We start from the raw sequence: 19,401 nt of genomic DNA, 5'->3' as shown, positions 1-19,401 counted from the left end.
ATATACTCTCTTTCTTTTATCACACTCCTTTCTTCTTTCAGTTCCTTTATCCTCCTTCAATCTCTTGCTCTAACTTTAGGATTTACTTTATCCTTTCTTCCTTGTTTTATTATTGTTCACTCACACAATATCATTAATATCTCTCATGCAATAAAATATGACTAAATTTTAATTTTTTTAAAATTGTTGCAATAATGTATCTCTTAGAGTCGTCTAAATTAAAGAATTCATATCATATGTTTTCTCCTTTATAATTGCTTCACTAGTGTACAATTTTTAACATTATGAAAAATATTGTCGGAAACACAACAACATTCCAAAAAGTATTTTGCAAAACACAATTTTATCTTTTAACATCTTTAAAAAGTACTTTTTAAAAAACAATAACAATATTCTAAAAAGTATTTTCTAAAAAGTTAAAAACAAAACATTATTATGGAAATTACATTTTTTTTGTATCAACATTATTATTATTATTATCATTATCATCAATAACTAAATTTATATTTTTTGTTAATTTAACTATTAAAAATACTATTTAATTTTATTTTGTAAAGTTTATATTAATGATTTTTTAATCAATTCAACTATTTCTTTATTATTTTATTACTAACTACAATGTTATAAATATATATTTAACTATTTTGATTTAAAAATAAATTCATAATTGAACTATTAGTCTATTATACAAATCAATAACTTTTCGTTAATTCAATTTAAATTATAGAAAAATAGCAAATTGCTTGACTGGAATTTTATAGTAAATAGCAAATGCATCTCTGTTTATTATAACAACAACAACAACAGAAAAGAAATTTCTCAGTACGTACACATAGACGACCAAACAATATTTTGGAAAAAAGAAAAGAAAAGAAAAGGATAATAAACAACCATAACATTGATACATGAGTTACTAATTTCCAGGTGAGTTCATCAGAGGGTGCTTGAAAAAAAAATTCAAATAACCAACTGATTCTGCACTTGGAGGATTGTCTTAGCTGAGTCCCTAAGCCTCTGTGTCTCTTCTTCAGTCAAGTGCACATTGGTTACACCCAAAACCCCTCCTCTTCCTAGTTGTGCAGGCAAGCTGAGAAACACTTCCCCATCATCAATGCCATAAAAACCCTTTGCAAGAACCGAGACAGGGTGGACCCTCCTTTGGTCCCTGAGAATGGTTCGTGCCAAGTTTGCCACCGAGTATCCTATTGCCCAAGAAGTGTACCCTTTCAGATTGATAACTTCATAAGCACCCTGTATAACTTCCTTGTGTATGTTCTCCAACATTTCCTTCTCATACGCAATTTCTTGCTTCTCCAAAAAACTCAGCACCGGAACACCCCCAACACTAATACTAGACCACAGAGCCACTGAGCTGTCACCATGTTCCCCCACTATAAAAGCCTACAATTACAAAAAAATCACAACATATAAGAAAATAAAATGATAACGTGAGAATAATAAAGGTTGATCACTAGTATATAATACTCATTCCTTCTGTTTCATCTTATATAACGCTTTAAAGAAAAAAATTATTTCAAAAATAAAATAATATTAATATATATATATATATATATATATATAAATTTACAAAATCAATACTATAATAAATAGTATTTTTTATGATTATTCTTAATCAATACTAAGTAGAAATAATATATAAAAAGAATAAATGAGTCATCAATAAGATAAATAAAAAAATATTAAAAAGTTATCTAATATTTTGTTTAAAATTCAGTAAATCAATTATATTTTTAAATATCTATGTGAAAATCTAAAATGTTTTTATAATTTGATAGGGGGGAGTACTAGTATAAAGTACTAATTTATATACTCGAAAAATAATTAACCTGGACATCTTGAGCGTTGACATCAAGATGATCAGCAATGAGGAAACGAAAACGGGAAGAGTCCAAGTTAGTGCCGGAGCCAATGACGCGGTTTGAAGGGAACCCTGAAAGCTTCCATGCCACGTAAGTGAGCACGTCCACGGGATTTGAAACGATGAGAAGAATGGTGTCTGGGGAGTAACGAGCCAAAGGAGGTATGATTTTCTGAAAGAGTGTGACATTCCTCTGTAGGAGATTGAGCCGGGACTCGCCATTAATTTGACGAGCCCCGGCTGTGACAATGCAGAGGTCAGAGCCCAGCGTGACCGAGTAATCGGTGGAGGCCTGAATTCTGGTGCGGGGGAGGAAGGCAGCGGCGTGCTGGAGGTCAAGCATCTCGCCGCGGAGTTTGTCAGGAATTGCATCCACGAGCACAAGCTCGTCGGTGAGATCCTGAGTGAGGATGGTTTGGGCTATGGCCATTCCCACGTTGCCTGCCCCAACAACAGAGATTTTGTTGTGGCGTTTGGTGGGAGAAGAAGCTGCAGCGTTCATGATCGACTTGAAGAAGGCTTGAGTTAAGTCCAAGCCTCCCGGACCCAATGCTGAACCTGAACTGCTCTTGTGCATTGCCATTCTTTGGATTCCTTCTTCCAAGAAAAGATAAATATATATCAAGATTGATTATTAGTTTTGTGGTTATAAGAGGTGATAAGTTAGCATATTTATACTAAGGTGAAAAAGGGATGAGAATGTAAAACTTGGGACTAACTTGAATGGTTTTTGAGTCTTGGCTTTGGAAACAAGTTACAACGTAATGCTTTTCAATAGTCAATCCCGTGCTTTGTTAATTCGTCGTAAATGAGACGTGGGTGGTTGAGATCCAAACCTTTGTGTGGGTCCATTGCACCTCATGTCTCTCCGTAGCTTGCTACAATATGTTGATTGGGGAGAAATGGAGAATGTCTCGTACTGCCTTTGAATTTTCTAAAGTTCTGGATTCACCAACCAAATATGTTTCGTTAAGGATTAAGAACTTTCTATAGTTTCTGGATTCGCCAAGGAAATACGTTAACGTTAAGGATTGTACTAAAAGGAATCAGGAAAAAAAAAAAAACGTGTCGGCCGGTGTCATTTTGCGTGGGCATTCAATAACGTGCTCTTATATACTTTTATGCTATGAATTTGTAGCCACCCTAAATTGCACCAATTTTGTTATGTCTGATAGCAATATAATTATAACTTATTGATAAGTACAAAATTAAATAATAATAGTGGGAGGTAGTAATAATAGATAAATACGTTGTTTTTATAATATAATTATGAGTCAATTCTACTCAATGAATAGCATATTAATTTCGGCAACCTTTTTTGCAGTACCTTTTGTTCAAATACGACTTTTGGAGAATAAAAAGTCATCGTATCACTTGAGCAACGAATAGATATTAGTTATTTATTGAAACTTTGGACGTATGAATAGGAGAAGAATGTTATGTGCCGGAAGATTTACGATGCTTACCGTCAGCCACTCTGTTCCTTTTCCAATCCCTAGTTTCCTTGGCCAGTTACAGGAAACTGTGTGCTGAGGAGAGCTTCTTTTGATATGCTTTCCCTATATTACTTTCCACTTTTAGCGTGCACGTGTCAGTGGTCATATCCTTTTTTTATTTATCAGTTTCATATACTTATCAAAATAGAACTAGACGTACGCGATAGGACAACACCAAATGACACTCTGTGGCAACATTTTCTCAAAATATTGTGAGGCAATGCTGCCTCTCTTAATGTGCACTTATTATTCTCCTTTATTTGATTAAATTATAAATCATGAACTTAGTTTAATTAATTTGTTATATTTGTTGTTTTGTCTCCAAACCGTGGTAGGTAAAACTCTGAAGTCTGAAGTCTGAACTCTTATGCGTTTTCAAATGTATGGTACTAATACTATTTTTGAATTAACTCAAATAAACTGAATATATAAAAATGATACTGTTAAGTTTATATATAATTATAAAGAGTTTAATTCATATTCACAAATATACAAGTTACCTTAATACCATAACCAATTCAATTTTCAGTTTTTAAAAATTATATGTAAATTATTTTGTCACTATGTTAAGTTTTTTTAGCGATTATATATATGACTCCCACTTATTGCACTTTTTTCAAATGTTAATATCAACTTCAATACATGAATCTACCTATAAAATAAAGGTGCTAATAACCAAATTTAAATAAATTTTTGGACAAATTCATGTAAAGATTTGCAACATATTTGTAACTTTCTTTTTTTAAGAAAAATATATTTGCACCCTATTTAACCATGTATTCTTTTTTTCTTCTTCTTCTTCTTTTGTTTTTGGGGGGTGTTTAACTCATTTATGTTTTTTTACCTTATTTAACCATGTAATCTATACTTATATTAAATCTGTTCAACCACCATTTTTATGTATTATGCAAAATGGGTCTACATTTTTTTCTCTTTTATTCTTTCTCATTTTTCTCTCTCCTGGGTGAGCACAGTAGATGCAACTATCCAAGAAACTAGACAGGTGTAAGCACTTATATCAACTTTTTCTTTTCACCCTGTACTATTTTTTCTCTCTTGCATTCTATATGTTTTATAAAAAAGAAAAATAGGTTTTTTTAACTGCCCGTGCAAAAGCACGGGACAAGTGATCTTAGTTAGACAAAAAAAAAAACCATGATACACAACTAAATCCGTTGTGTATTTTGTATTATTAGATACAAAATGGAAATTAATCTTCATTGTGTATCTATTACATATCTTGTACTGTATCAAATACAAAACCAAAATAAGTTTCTATGAATAGTAATTTCATAAAAAATATCAAGGTGCATTCAGAACAAATAACAATGTGAATATATAATAACTCTTCTTTCAAGGCTAAATCCAATCTTTTCCTTACAATTCAATTTTTTTCATACTAATTGACTTAGCGTATTGGTATTCTCGTTCTTGTTAAGTTCACTCCTAATGTTTTCTAAAACATTTTATTGAAAAAAAAATAGTCTTCATAGAAACAAGTTTCTGTTGTGATGAGTACACAACCAAAACTTGTTTTCATTGTGTTAGGGTGGTGTCAGTTCACCATATAATACAAAGAAAATATTTTTTTATTAATTATTAAGTTATACAGAATGAAAACTTATTTCTGGTTTCAGAAAAAATTTAACATAATGAGAACAAAGTTTTATTGTTTTCTTTTTTGAATAAAAACTTACTTGTGTTGTATAATTAATTCTTTATATAAGTTAATTTTTTTAAAATGTTACTTTTAATAATAATTAAATTAATTATAATTCAAATTATTTTTTAATTGAAATTTAATTACAATAAAAGTTACCCTTTTTAATACTAATTCGATTACTATTATAAAAACAACTTGCATCTTAATTAATTTAATTTGATTCTAATTAAAAAAATAATTTATATTATAATTAATTTATTATTATAAAAAGGTGATTTTTAAATAGTAACTTGTATATAAAATTAACTACACAACAAAATATGCTTTTCTTGTGTAGTTAATTCTATATAACATTACTTAAAAAACAAAAGAATGAATTATATTGACACCCTTGAAATTTATTGAAATTACCCATAAATTCTGTTTTTTTAACATTTACAATAATTTTTCTTACAGAGGTATAACTATATGCAGGTGTAATATTTTTCAAACAATAATTAAGGGAATTAATGTAATGTATGAGAGGTGTGAATATACTGTTTTTCAAACAATCAAGAAGGTTAGTGTAGGTGTAAAAAAATGAGGTGTTTCAAAAGAAATTTAATGAAGCTTCAAGAGATATTAATATAATTTACTCTTAAAAAAAATACTTTTTAAAACATTTTTGTATTGTATTTCAATAAGATTTGTCCGGATACACAACCCAAATACACTTTCGTTATGTATGTCCACAAGATTTTATTTTAAAAAAGTTGGGAGTGAACTAACAAAAACAAGGGTGAGAATGTCAATGTCGTTTGACTTATTCTGGTGGACCTGAAGTACACGTCTGGCGTTTTACAGATCAAGCAACTGTAGTCTGTAGCCCCATATAAAAAAAAGAAAGCAACTATAAATTAGAACCCATGGAATACACTAGACTTTTTTAAAATATTTAGTTATTTAATTAAACCTCTTGCATCTCATAGTTCGGACTTATGAGTGTAATTCGTAAGCTGAAATGTCGTCTCTGATAAGCTTTTTTATTTTTTATTTTTTAGTGTGGTGTATAGAGATATATTTGTGTGGAAGAGTTGTAGATATATTATATAGAAGACTTTCTCTCGTATTTCATTCATAGTCATCAAGAGTTTTTATGAAACGAAAACTTGCAAATTTTTGTACACCATCTTCATTACAAGTTTCAAAAACTTGTCAAACCCATCTTTATACCTGACAAATTTTTGTGGAGCTTGCAAATCCATTGGCATTATCTCTCTCTTTGGTTGTGGGGTGTCTTTTCATTGGATAATTTTTCTCTTATCAAGAAACTTTTACTTATAGACCTAGAATCTTAATGTAAAAAAGAAAACAAATCTTAAATATAGATAAATTTTTTAAATATAAAAATATCCTAAAAAAGATAATATCCTTTTTAATTCTAAAAGATATTCTAAAGATTTAAAACAAATAATAATTCTTAAAAAGATAAACTAAATTATTCTTCTCTAAAAAAATAAAGATATAAGCATATTTTCCAATAGTTTTCCTTTTTCACAATCTAACTAATGTGTTTATTAATAATTTATGATAACTACAGGCAATAATAATAAGTTTAAAATTTAAAGTTTACGTAAATACCAAGGGTGTATTAGCATTAACGTTAAGGCCTTCCAACAGAAGAACAATCATGAAGTAAATAAAAACTTCTACATGCATCTGATAAAAAGTCATCTCAATATGTCTTTCCAATAAAGTTATCTTAAAAAAGTTTATGCTCATTCAACAAAGAATATTCTTTTGTAGAACCGAAAGCTCTTTAAATTAACTTATTCAATATATATAGACTGAATTTTAAAATTATAATTTTCACAGCAACTCACGTTATCTTTTACATTTTTAATCTTTAAAATCTTAAGTCTTCACGAAATCAATTCCCATCAATTTCTATCTACTTATAATTTTTTTATTAAAATCATGCTAACACACGGTCATGGTAATAATAATGTGGTGTTTGTGTTTTACATGTGCCGTTAGATATTTGTGGTGATATATCTTTTCTTGTTTGATGTTGGACAAGCACATCAGTGAACTTGTTTAGTTGTCTAGCGTCTTCATCAGGCTAGAGCCACTGTTGTTCTGCTGTTTGGCACAGGGTCCATTTTTCTTTTGGAGTGTCTCCTGTGTAGGATGTAGGATCTCATGGAAAATTTGTATATGCTCTGAAAGGAAGTGGTCCAAGAAATGGCAAGGTGTCTAATCTTTCTTCCAGTTGTTTGGTTGGTCCACGACTCTAATTTAGGTCTGTTTAGAATTTAGTACTAAAGTGATTGGAGAACTAGAATAGGCCTTACATGGTAGAGATTCCATATTAGATTCCATCTTAAAATTAATTGATAAAATTGTCTAATAAATACATAAGTTGCATCTAAAGATATCACCAACTACATGATTATTTTAATTTGACTAAGTTTAAGTTTTAGACTTATTATGTTAAACACTCATATGAAGAACTTTAGTATCTATATAGTCCTATCCGACTTGAAGAGACTTAACTTGAATGTGTTACCCGAGTTATGTTTTCGTCCCAGGACAATGGTCAAATTTAAGACGTGCCTAAGCATATCACTTTCTCTTATTATATGAGCAATGGTTGAGAGCTCAAGGTCTAATTAATTAATTAATCATATCTTCTTTAGTTGCCTAATATTCAAATCGTATTTTATTTTCTTTTCCAGTCAGATATCTTGATGCCTTATCTAGAAGAGAAGCCTTCTTTGTCCTTCTTTATTGATTGGTAGGTAGTATGGTCCATATTGAACCAGCTTCTAACTTAAAGGAGTTTTTGGTTTTTCAATTGTAAAATACACAGTATTCTACTTAAGAAGTTATATAAGGAAGTTTATGGAAAAGTTGAAATACACAGTATACACTGTATAATCTTAATTTATGCGAGAAGTTTCATTTATTTTACCTCTTTCACCAATTCATTTTTTCTATTATAACTTTTGGTTAAAAGGTTTATCCAAACTAACTGAATATATATGGTCTGAATTTAGGTAATTTTGGATGAAGCTATTGTCATACTAACTAGTATTTTTTTTCCTTCGTAGGGATCAGGACAGGACAGGTCAAGCAATCAGATTTATCAACACGTTCATTGTCAACTATAGCAATGCATATTCACCAAATAAAAGCTATAGCAATATAGGATTTCTTTTTTCTTTGGAAGAATTAGGTTGTGGTAAATGAATTTACATGCCTCAACAATACTGTTGGATAAATGGGGACCGGTGAGTTGCCATTTTACATTTAAAAGATTTGAATTATGAGACAGGTGAATTGAGAGAAGTCAGTTTTTTAAATGAATTTTAATATATCGAGAAATTAGTCTTTATCTTTTAGTTAAGATATATCTGAATGACTACGCTCAAAAGATTTGAATTTTGAGTTTCTGCTATTCAAACTGGAAAAAGTTTATTTTACACATCGAGCTTTTGTAACATATGCGTATTATGTTTTCTAGAGATAGATAAGGTACAACCAAGATCATGGGTTCATATTTATTATTTGTTGAAAATTTAACTTTTCAATATCGATATTGATTTTAGATTCATTTCATTCATAAATGTATCATTGTGTAGGCTATACGGATGAATATCAGAAATAGGGGTGATGGTGATGTCTGAGTTTAGAAGGCATCAATTTGTATGATGTTATTATAAGCTTAGAGAAGTAATGGACCGAACAGGCGAGAGGCGTGATTTTTGAATGTACTATAATAATATTGGTTTCGATGAGGCACTGTTACACAACATGCGAGATGTACTATTCTTTTTGTTTCCTGCATTTAATTAATTTATTCGCCTTTATTTTGCTTCCTTCATTAAATCATGTATTGCCTTTACAGTATTTGGCCGAGCCAGAATACAATTTTGGCGCAATAATTAACCAACTTTAGGACAGTAAACCGAAATTGGGGACACACTTTAACTACCAGCATTTAAGAGGAATACCAACTATAGTGATACATGCCTTAAAAGTTGGCAACTCTTCCATTCCAATCCATGTCTCGCATTCCACTTCTCATAATTTCATTGCACACTTTTCACGTGAGTCAAATTTTTTTGATGGACAAGGAAAACAGGATATTCTGACATTTCGCTAAGGCATTGCATGTGCCTTGGTGTCTTTAGCCTGCAAATTTTGACTAAAGTAAATAGCTAGGAAATGCTAAAATGACACGATAGCTGATAACAGGAAAGGATATATATATATATATATATATATATATATATATATATATATATATGAATGAATCTGATTGTTATCGATTATATTTATCCATTACTTGTTTTATACCAAACACCATCGGGAAAAAAACGTATATATATGTTGTTGTTTATAAAATAGCAAACATCATAATCATACTTTCGTGCACTTGTACTATATAGTAGTTTTGAAAGTAAATAACTCAACATCATTCGAAAGGCCAAATCTACATAGCATGAAGCATTTTTAGAAAAATAAAGATCGTAAATTAAGCATGCATGGAGTCAATTAAGGCTTTTCGTTGTGAATGGGTGGCTTCCGATGTGGTTGAGCATAATCCATCTCGACTATGTCCTCTTCAGTGTCACTGGCGTTTGTAACCACTGTTTCTTCATCGTTGTGCTGAGCAGGTCCCAGCATTGACCGGGCATGCCTCCTCTCATCCTACAACCATATGTCTCATCACTTTCTATATCTTTCAAAATCAAATGACACCATATTAATTATATCACTCGATCCCTATGCTATATGCAAGTTATAGTTGTGTTGGGATTAGACCCCTTTGCGCACAACAATGATATGATTCACGCAAATAACAACACATATAGAATTAAACTAAAGATACAAATTTAGCCTTATTCAACACCTGTTACTAATGTCCAGGAAAACATTTCAACAAATATTTATTATCTTAAACTATACTGATACTTCTTCTCACTTTGGCTGATACTTTCTCTGGTCGTAAGAAATTGTACTTATGCCTGACGTACAAATGCACGTGTTTGTTTGAACTGTATAACTACTAGTGAACATTTACGTAAAAAGATTTATATTTATAAATCATTAATTTTGAAGATGCAATAAACTGATCTTTAACCCAATAAGAGGGGCAAATAATTCTCTCATTCAAATCTAAATTATCCAAATTTGTATGTTATTACCTGGCTTGCAAGAAAGGATGGAGAATCCATTTGAAAAGATGTCCCAGCTGCATGCTCACCACTGTCACTTGGTATTATTTTTACTACACAGGGAGATTATATGGTGCATAAGGCTAGGTTGATAGTGGGAAGATGGTAAAATTTATATAAAAAAAAAAAAATCGCATATAACTACAATATTTTGAGAGAGAAGTTGATAAAATGGCATACAACCTATTGCACCATATATAATACAACATGACCCTCACATATAAGGTACACACATCAGATTCTATTGGCTGAGAAAATAAAGGCAAAGGACATAATTTTGGAACTACATTGATCTTGACAATCAATATTGTACGGGGTGAATTGCATTTTGATTTCTCCATTTTGATTTCATTATAATGTTTCTAATTCCTTTAAGTAATGGAAATAGGCAAGTAACTTTAAAGTTCAGAACCATCCGTGAAGTTTATTTCTCTATTGCCTGAAGCTCGTGATTGTCATGTTAACAAAAGAAAAGGAGATGTAGGTTTGCTCAAAGCTTACAAAAAAAATATCATCATGCAGTGTGTGCGTGTGTGTATTTGGGGAAGGAAGTCAGGGAAAAGATTCAAGAAAATTAAGCACCTGAAGCTGCCTCTACTATCGTTTCCTTCAAAGTGGATGATACACTGCTACAACTCTCACAAGTGTTTATTTCATTATTTACGACTTTCTGTTGCTGCGGTTGATTCGCCTCTAGCTTGTAATTCTTCACAATAGATGAAGTTGCAGTTAATGTCTCCAATAATTTGAACTTGTCTAATTCCTGTAGAGAATCACAAATCTTAATCTCTATAAATGATAATTTAAAATGCTTCCCAGTTAATATACTTGTGTCCCGTACGGAGGAGAACTAAAGCAGTGTAATGAGGAAGTGATCAAAAGAGGATCGAATTGTTGGTATTTGGAAGCCAACCTTATGTGTGGTGTCTTTTATAGTAAGACTGAGAGAAAAAGAACGGGCGGTGCATGCATGCACAGAAACACAGAGGAGAAGGAGCAGAGCAAGAGAAAGATAAGTCATGCTGAGATGAGTTTGCTGGCTCCAAGTTAATTACAGACAGAGCAAGAGTGAAGTTTGTATGTATGAGTAGACGTATAGGGTCAGGTTTTCACGAATATGTAATGGCAGAATAGCAGGTGCATTAAATGCAGGTTTTGTATGGGATGGAGAACGCTCTTTAAGAGAACATGCATGTGTTTGGGAGATGAACCTTGAAAACGAAAATTAAGATATCAAGGGTCCACATTTGTCCCCTAACCCCTTTACTGTGATCATTTTTAATCACTCATCGGCCATCCCAATCACAAAGGGTCTTATATTTCTATATTTTAACTGAACTATAGCTAGCTATTGGCTAGCGAATTAAGATTGTAATAAAAATAATTAAGCTACAGAGGTTAATAAGTAACGACATTGCATTGCATATATTTATGTTGAAGAACTAGTATGTTTCCAAAATTGCAATTGCATGAATTCATTGATTACTTGCTTCTTATGGCTTAGATTTGTTGGACAAGGCTTTTCCGCGAAAGATGGGATGTGGGTGATACATGTTGGATATTAGGCTGGTGAAGTTTGGTGATCTTCTCGTTGCATAAAAAAGATGCGATCACAAAACTGCCTAAGACAAAACAAAACGAGGTTGGTCTAATGAAAGTGAGATCAAGTAGTTTCTGTTTGTTCGAGCTGCATGAGTATGACCAAATAGATTACAAGATCTCACTTTTAGACTAGGATGGAATGCTTTAGCGTGGTAAATTAATGAAAAAGAAAGTAAAAAAACAAAATTGTGTTCCATAACTATAGTTGATTGAAGAGAAGAATGCGTCGTATACTTTTAGTCAACATGTTTAAGATTTCTTTACTTTCATATTAATAAATTAAGTTCTTAAACTTTAAATACATAGATTTAACCTCTCATAACTCAAAATAAATATATATATATATATATATGTGTGTGTGTGTGTGTGATGATTCCCAGAGAAAAAAGACTAAATTCACGTAATTTTTAAAGTTTGGACATCAAATTCATCATATGAAAGAATAACGACCATGATCACGTTTGAACAAAGGTCTAAAAATATAGAGACTAACAACAAATTTTCCACTTCATTGAATTTTATTCATTCCAGCTCTCAATAAAAAGCAACTTGGACTCTTCAGGGGTAAGAAAAATATTATTTAAAATTCTATCGATACTATAAAAATTCTTTTATTTTCAAAAAACATATTTGAGAAATAATTTTGAAAACATTTTCTTTAAGCCTACCATATCTTTTTTTTTTTTCCTAGTTCTAATTCTCTTGCATTATTTCAAAGCTGAATAAGCTCAAGTGGCATAAGAGAATTGAAACACATGGGACCCACAGGGGAGTGGGAAATGGGGACGAGGGGTTTTAGGGACAACGGAGCATGGCTAAACCGTCTCCTTCAACAGTCTTCCCAGCAGCCAAGGAGCATGCCACATGGAACGTACACCATCTGCCATCAGCATTGTCACAATAGCCATTGCTTCCCAAAGGGGCAGATATCTAATTCTAGGTTCTATGTAACATGACAATGACACATCCTTCAGATTCTACTGTCTCCTACATCCATGATTGTCCTTGTATGCTAATTAAATATGATTGTAGTTGTAACTTGTAAACGTAAAATGTAATGGGATCATATGTACTAGTAATATCGTAAGCAGTAAAATTATTATTGTTTTCCATTTTCTTGTGCTTACTGAAAGATAAAGCACATCATCACAAATGAGACCCCATTCTGCCATACACCGTCTCAATTCCCCGCTTCTTGCTTATTCCCATTAACCATTCATCCAGATCGAAGGGGAAACATGTGACCATAAGACCCTCTTGAATTAAAGGAGATATTAGATCATATTCTTATTCTTATACTATTAAACCATAATATATCAATGAACATTCCAAGATATGCACACAATTAAAACCGAGAAGGACTGAATGAGGGAACTTTTAATATTAATCAAGTTCACGGAATTTATATACAACTTTACAAAACATTGAGAGTAAGGTTCTTGACATGAGTACTATAACGAATTTGTCAGACAGATCAAGGAGACCAGAGGTCAAACGGTGTAAATTTATATAATGGCTACTGAATGGAAATCAGATCCCCAAAGGTGTTCTCGCCACTGTATGTAACATAGAGAAATCCATCCTCGTCCTTCTTCTCATCATATATGGCAGACATAATTGCTCCTGGAAAAAGTGAATTATCAAGTCAGGTGATAGGATAAGGCTATTCTACATTACAAATCTAGAGAGTCATATACTGAAAAAGAGTGAACGAGCATATGGTGATACCTGTAGGAGGAAGGACATTGTCCACAAATATAAAGATTGCCTTTTCTGCACTTAATTTAATCCTTTTGCGGATCACGTAGACAAACTGTCCTACAGTCAAGTCAGCAGGGACAAGGTACCTGCAATGCAACTCATTCAGTTTCATAGCATAAGACAGTATAGACGCTTGCCAACTATATAATATATCCACTGGCATAAGACAATTGGCAATGATGTATTTATTACACCTTAAAATCTAGGATTTATTAACTAAGAATAGCAAATAACAGACATTTTAACCAAGCTTTCAGAAACAAAAAACCAATTCAAAATGCTGTTTACCCAAAGATAAAATTCAGGTCCTTTTACTAATTGAAGCTACTGAAATCAGCAATTCTCTTAACTATTACAGCATTGCTAATAGTCAATCATGCCAAATTTGTAAATCATTTTGATCAATTCAGTACACCATCTGATAATCCATACAAAGTGACTATACAAAAGGTGATTTTGATCAATCTAGCCATATGATCTTATGACTATGTATCACATTTATGCCGTGCTTTAGAATAGTTAAACAAACATAAGAAAGTAATTAAATATTTGAATATCTATTGCTTGAAAAATATATTCTGCATGAATTCTAATACAACCAAATGGAATATGAAACAATTTCCACTGGGCATGATATACACATTTATTAATACAATAATAATAAAAACTTATTCATTTGTGTAAGCTTAATTTTGAATTGCATACATTGGAATGGAAATAATAAATAGGGTCTCACTAACCAATGCCCTAAGGGAATTGATTCCTTATGGCACTGGTTAGCATTTGCCTAATTAATATGGTATTTTCCACATTAGAAGGAGGATATAGGCAACATCTTACTTCTTCTTGTCAATACTTGGGATGTCACTTCTTTCGGCCTTCTCCACAATTACCTTCAGGCATATCCAGAGATAATTAAGCAAAAAAATTAGAGATTTATCAATGGCATGCACTTCTGAGTATCATAGCTGAAGTAGGCAAAATGCATTAGTTAAAACGCCATGCCTTGACTGATATAATATAACATGTTTCTACCTGGAAAATTAAAATTGATCTATCTCTAAATGAATATTACTGTCTAATCAAATGGAACCTAGATGTATGACTATGCTATTAACATCTAAAATAAAATAAGACAACACAGACTCCTTGGTATTGTATCATCATAACTCAGAATAACTAGTACAAAGCAGCAAACATAAATACATATTAGGAACATAGGATGCTTCCTTCACAGGATCCATCCTCTGAGAAAGTCCACAAATGTATAGGTCAAAAATATAAGTCATCCAATAATCTTTCTTAAGTTTGAATTCATAGTATAATTCAGTGGACTCTATAATCAGTCACTTAACCTCCAAGATAGAATAGTTCCAAATTAGTCACTTGTACGCAATTGCAATCCAAATTGGTTTTTCTTAAAAAAAATAATCTAAAAACACAATACAATTTTGCATGCAACAGAATTACGGACCATTCTCATGAGGAACATAACTATGTTTACAGAATATTATACTCCAACAAGGGAAAGGTAGGAATAGGAACACCTGGAAACAAATTAAAACAAGGTAAGGGGAACAATGACACTAACAGGAACAGCACACGCTTATGAAAAGACCACTAAAAGAACAGAAAAATGCCAAATTAAATGACTTTCATCAAACAGAACGCAGTGAACAGGGCTAAAATATGAAAATCAAAGTAGAAGGAATCCAAATGCATTGATCATTGTTAAAGAAATTTCTGTTTAAGAAAAATTGTTGATGAAGATCAAGGACCACATCTCCTGTAACGAATTTACACAAAAGTCAAGTGTAAGTCAGTTATATATTAAGCTGCCACATTATGACATGAAGGAGACAATAGACAAAAGAAATAATTCAAAAAAGGAAGAATACATTTGAATATTTGATAGCAAACAAGCTTTCACCACCCCAAATATTGAAATAAAATAGGCTCCTCAACCAGAAAAAAACAGATAAAAGAACAAGTCTGCTTCTGCCATAAATGTATACTTCACTCATCACCACAAATTGCACAACTATAGCAAAGGAAAAAAAATTGCAAGTTCTCACCGGAATCCTGTCTGGGTATTTCTCCCTAATCCTAGCAGCCTCAGCTCTTCTCTTCTCTGCATACAAAATTATTAATTTGTATAATACTTAGCAGTCCTCGTACACAACAAAAGTTACAAGTAATTGTGGGGGTAAAAGGCAAAAGGTACATACCAAGATCATGTTCTTGTTTGAAGTAGTTCCTTGCCATTCCAACTGAAGGTATGATTAACAAAATTCAATTAAAATGAAAAATAAAATATCCATTGTCTGACAAAGAAAAGATAATTCGGCAATCACTCAAAAAATCAAAATCGATAATCAATCATTTTATCTAAAAAAACTAATACATAAAACGACAAAAATTAAACTTGAGCAACACGAAGCCAGCAAATAATTAGACAAAAACAAGAAGCAGATGGGGAATAACCATCGGAAAACAAAATCTTATATGTAAAGTGAAAAAGAGTACCCTAATAAGTGCGATGATCATCTTCTACCTACCGTGTTTATGATAAACTTCTTTTCAGAGAAACGGAATTCAGAAAAGAGGAAAGGAACAAAATTCCCAGACAATAGTGTAATACTATTCGTCAAACGACAGAGAAGTAATTAAGACAAGCAAGAACATCAAAGTTTGATTTTGATAAAGTTAATTATCGAAGGAAGTAAACCAGGTGAAGGTGGAAGATGAAGAAAACCAAGAGAGAAGTAACGTAGTTGATCACAACTCCAAGAAACCCGTGGGTGGATTACTTCAAGATAACAAAATAACAAACTGTGTTGTCTTTAACAAAAACAACTATTTATATATTTGGAAATAACTTCGATCAACTTTTTAAGGTTCCAAAAACAAAACACGTAGATATGGATTAAAAAAGACTTATATCATGGATTTAATTAGAAATTTAGAATATATAATATATTATTTTCTAATCATCTCATACAAAAAAAAATGAGTTTAAAATAATATTTTAAAAATTATATTTAAAAATATTTCCTATTGATTAATAGTATAAAATAATAATATATGATAATAAAATTATTTTAATATTAAATACTTTCCATTTATATTTTGTAATTAATAAGCTCAGTATCAATCTAAATATATTTTTTAAAAGAAATTGATAAATAAACATTTGTTTTTTAAAATAAATTAAACCAAACACACTTAATCTTTAAAGAGAGAAAACGTGAGAATACACACATATCCAGTACATTAATAAATAAGATAAGGTCCTATTCTAATAACGTGATTAGATTATTTGATAATAATGTACAAATATTTTACAACAACGGCAAGACCTGATCATCGCCACTAAGGGATATGCTAATTGAACGATAATGCTGAGACACTATTAGCATATTTGATTGGTGCGTAAAAAGGAAGAAAAAAAAAATGACAGCGTTGTTAATTAATAAATTGGAAATTCTAAACGCTTTCTTTGCAAACGATTAGAAATCAGATCTTTACCGTTTATTTCTATCTAATTTTACATATTTCTTCACTTATCTCTCAATTTTTTTTATTTTTTTATTAATTCAGAAATAAAACTTCATATATGTACTTGTAAATTTGATTTCAATTTAATTTGAGATAACTTTTCAGTTTTCATTTTTTAAAGTTTTTAATTTACCTTTTTTTAGTTGCATTAAATGGGGTCATCTTATGAGCATCCTTGTTGGTTGGCCATTCCTTTCGGGCTTTGGCCCACTCCTCCAGAGATCAAGTCCACTTAACAGCAGGCCGAATGAAACCAGGGTTGATCTATTTAAAAAAAATATGTTGGGCTTCGTTCTAATATATCATGGTATTATATCCTTCATAGTATATAAGTTTTACGAAGCGAATATATGGGTGCCACTTGGTACAGGAAGATGCTATTGCTAGATTAAGGGGTTTGTAGTTTGTTTGAAAAGAAAAATTGCTTGGGGAAGTGGTTATGAAGGAGTATAAATAAAGAAAGAAGTGAAGTCACTCCATACTACAATTTTGTGTTTGGATCCTAAACTCTCTCGTGTGATAATGGGATAATTAAAAGTAGCTTTTCGTTCATGATGTATCTTGCTTAAAAATATAAAGTTTTCGACATTAATAGTGTGTTTGGATAGAACAATTTAACAGAGAAATTTATTTTTTCAAGAAATTTAAAATGATTTATGATAGAATAGCTTGTTTGGATAGAGTATTTGAAATAAGATTTAATTTTTGATATTTTTATGAATCATTTTGATTAACTAAAACAATGAGGTTTCAAATTTTCTCAAAAAATATAAAATTTGAAATTCTTTTTTTGGTGATGCTAACTCTAACTCACGTTCTTACTTACGACTCTTTCTCGCTCAACACTCACAATTACGTGTGACCAAAGTTTTTACGATCGATGTCAACATAAGTTGTTTTTTGCTGACGTTGGTCAAGATTTTTTTGTATGATATCAACCAAAACTATTTTTTGCCGATATTGACTAAGATTTTTTTTATATGATGTTGGTTAGGGTTATTTTCTCATTAACGTCAATCATGTGAAAATTTTGCTAATGTCGGCCAAGGATTTTTTTAGTCGTTGTCATTTAGGTTTTTTCAGTTGATGTTGACCAATCATTTTTTTAGTCGACGTTGGCTAGATTTTTTCTACTGACATCGGTTATGACTAACTTTTGAGTTGACATCTGTTAGGGTTTTTCAACTGACGTCAACTAAGTTTTTCCAGCCAAAGCTATTTGTTAGCCAATATCAACTAGGGTTATTTTTTAGCCGATGTTAGCTAGGGTATTTTTTGGCTTATGTCAACTAGATTTTTTTAGCTAACGTCGGTTAGGATTTTTTTGCTGACATCGACTAGGGTTTTCTGGCTGACATCAGCCAGAGCTATTTCTTAACCACATTAGCTAGGTTTTTTGGCTGATGTTGACTCGGGTTTTTTCTGCTAACATCAGCTAGGTATTTTTGACCGACATCGGGCATGATTATTTTTAGTTGACATCGACCAGGTTCTTACAGTCAACATCCACTAGAGTTTTTTCGATTGAAATCGGTCAGAGCTATTTTTTAGCCAACATCAGCCAAGGCTATTTTAAAACCGATGTTGGGTAGGGTTTTTTGTCCGACATTGGTCAGAGCTATTTTTTAGCCAACTTCGACTAGGGATTTTTCAGTCAGCGTTGACCAATGATGTTTTTCAACCGACATCGGGTAGGTTCTATTGGTCGGCATCGACCAAGTTATTTTTTAATCGATATTGGGTAGATTTTTTTGTCAATGCCTGCTAAGATTTTTTAGGCTGACGTTGACTAAAAGTAGCCTTGGTCAATGTCGTTTGAAAAGACCCTAACTGGTGTCGGCCAAACAAAACCCTAACCAATGTTGGTAAAAAAAATCTAGCCAACATCGACTGAAAAATAGACTCAATCAACATTAGCCAAAAAATAGCTCCGACTAATATCAGTTAACAAATATTCCCGACATACTTTGACAAAAAAAATGTTATTTGATGTCGACTGAAAAATTATCTTGGTTGATGCCAGTTTAAAAACATCACTGATTGTGGTCAGACAAAACAACCCTAGTTAAAATTATCAATATTTTGTATTTATAAATTATTAAAAATTAAAAATATTTTTTAATTAATATTTCAAAATTAGATTGTTTATTTTCTATAAATTTTAATATTAAAGTTTTATCTATTTAAAATATAAAATTGAAAATTTGCATATGGAGGAAA

The 19,401-nt window shown here is 31.4% G+C and overlaps 3 protein-coding genes across 5 annotated transcripts; all 3 read right to left on the bottom strand.

Annotated features, from left to right (window-relative positions):
• Nucleotides 1–721: 721 nt before the first annotated feature.
• On the bottom strand, nucleotides 722–2,649 carry LOC100818856 (L-lactate dehydrogenase B). Its single transcript, XM_003517378.5, has 2 exons — nucleotides 1,848–2,649; nucleotides 722–1,401 (listed from the first exon to the last, which is right to left on the bottom strand). Exons 1-2 carry the CDS (start codon nucleotides 2,460–2,462, stop codon nucleotides 958–960), a joined length of 1,059 nt encoding a protein of 352 aa, XP_003517426.1. The 5' UTR covers nucleotides 2,463–2,649; the 3' UTR covers nucleotides 722–957.
• Nucleotides 2,650–9,391: 6,742 nt separating this feature from the next.
• LOC102662187 (uncharacterized) lies at nucleotides 9,392–11,352 on the bottom strand. Its single transcript, XM_006573663.4, has 4 exons — nucleotides 11,174–11,352; nucleotides 10,843–11,023; nucleotides 10,231–10,313; nucleotides 9,392–9,733 (listed from the first exon to the last, which is right to left on the bottom strand). Exons 1-4 carry the CDS (start codon nucleotides 11,279–11,281, stop codon nucleotides 9,578–9,580), a joined length of 528 nt encoding a protein of 175 aa, XP_006573726.2. The 5' UTR covers nucleotides 11,282–11,352; the 3' UTR covers nucleotides 9,392–9,577.
• Nucleotides 11,353–13,207: 1,855 nt separating this feature from the next.
• Nucleotides 13,208–16,535, bottom strand: LOC100818315 (autophagy-related protein 8f). 3 transcript variants are annotated; one of them, XM_006573662.4, is made up of 6 exons: nucleotides 16,352–16,535; nucleotides 15,852–15,893; nucleotides 15,699–15,754; nucleotides 14,464–14,516; nucleotides 13,591–13,709; nucleotides 13,208–13,485 (listed from the first exon to the last, which is right to left on the bottom strand). In XM_006573662.4, the coding sequence occupies exons 2-6, from the start codon at nucleotides 15,886–15,888 to the stop codon at nucleotides 13,379–13,381; spliced, it is 372 nt and encodes a 123-aa protein (XP_006573725.1). In that variant the 5' UTR covers nucleotides 15,889–15,893; nucleotides 16,352–16,535; the 3' UTR covers nucleotides 13,208–13,378. The 3 variants fall into 3 exon arrangements, with proteins under 3 accessions (XP_006573725.1, XP_006573724.1, XP_003517425.1); XM_006573661.3 differs by having other exon boundaries at nucleotides 16,150–16,468; XM_003517377.5 differs by having other exon boundaries at nucleotides 16,182–16,467.
• Nucleotides 16,536–19,401: the final 2,866 nt, after the last annotated feature.

This window comes from Glycine max, chromosome 1 (assembly GCF_000004515.6).
Source record: "Glycine max cultivar Williams 82 chromosome 1, Glycine_max_v4.0, whole genome shotgun sequence".
NCBI lineage: Eukaryota > Viridiplantae > Streptophyta > Magnoliopsida > Fabales > Fabaceae > Glycine > Glycine max.
Note: the sequence above shows the minus strand (reverse complement) of the source record. Positions and strands in the feature narration are given on the sequence as shown.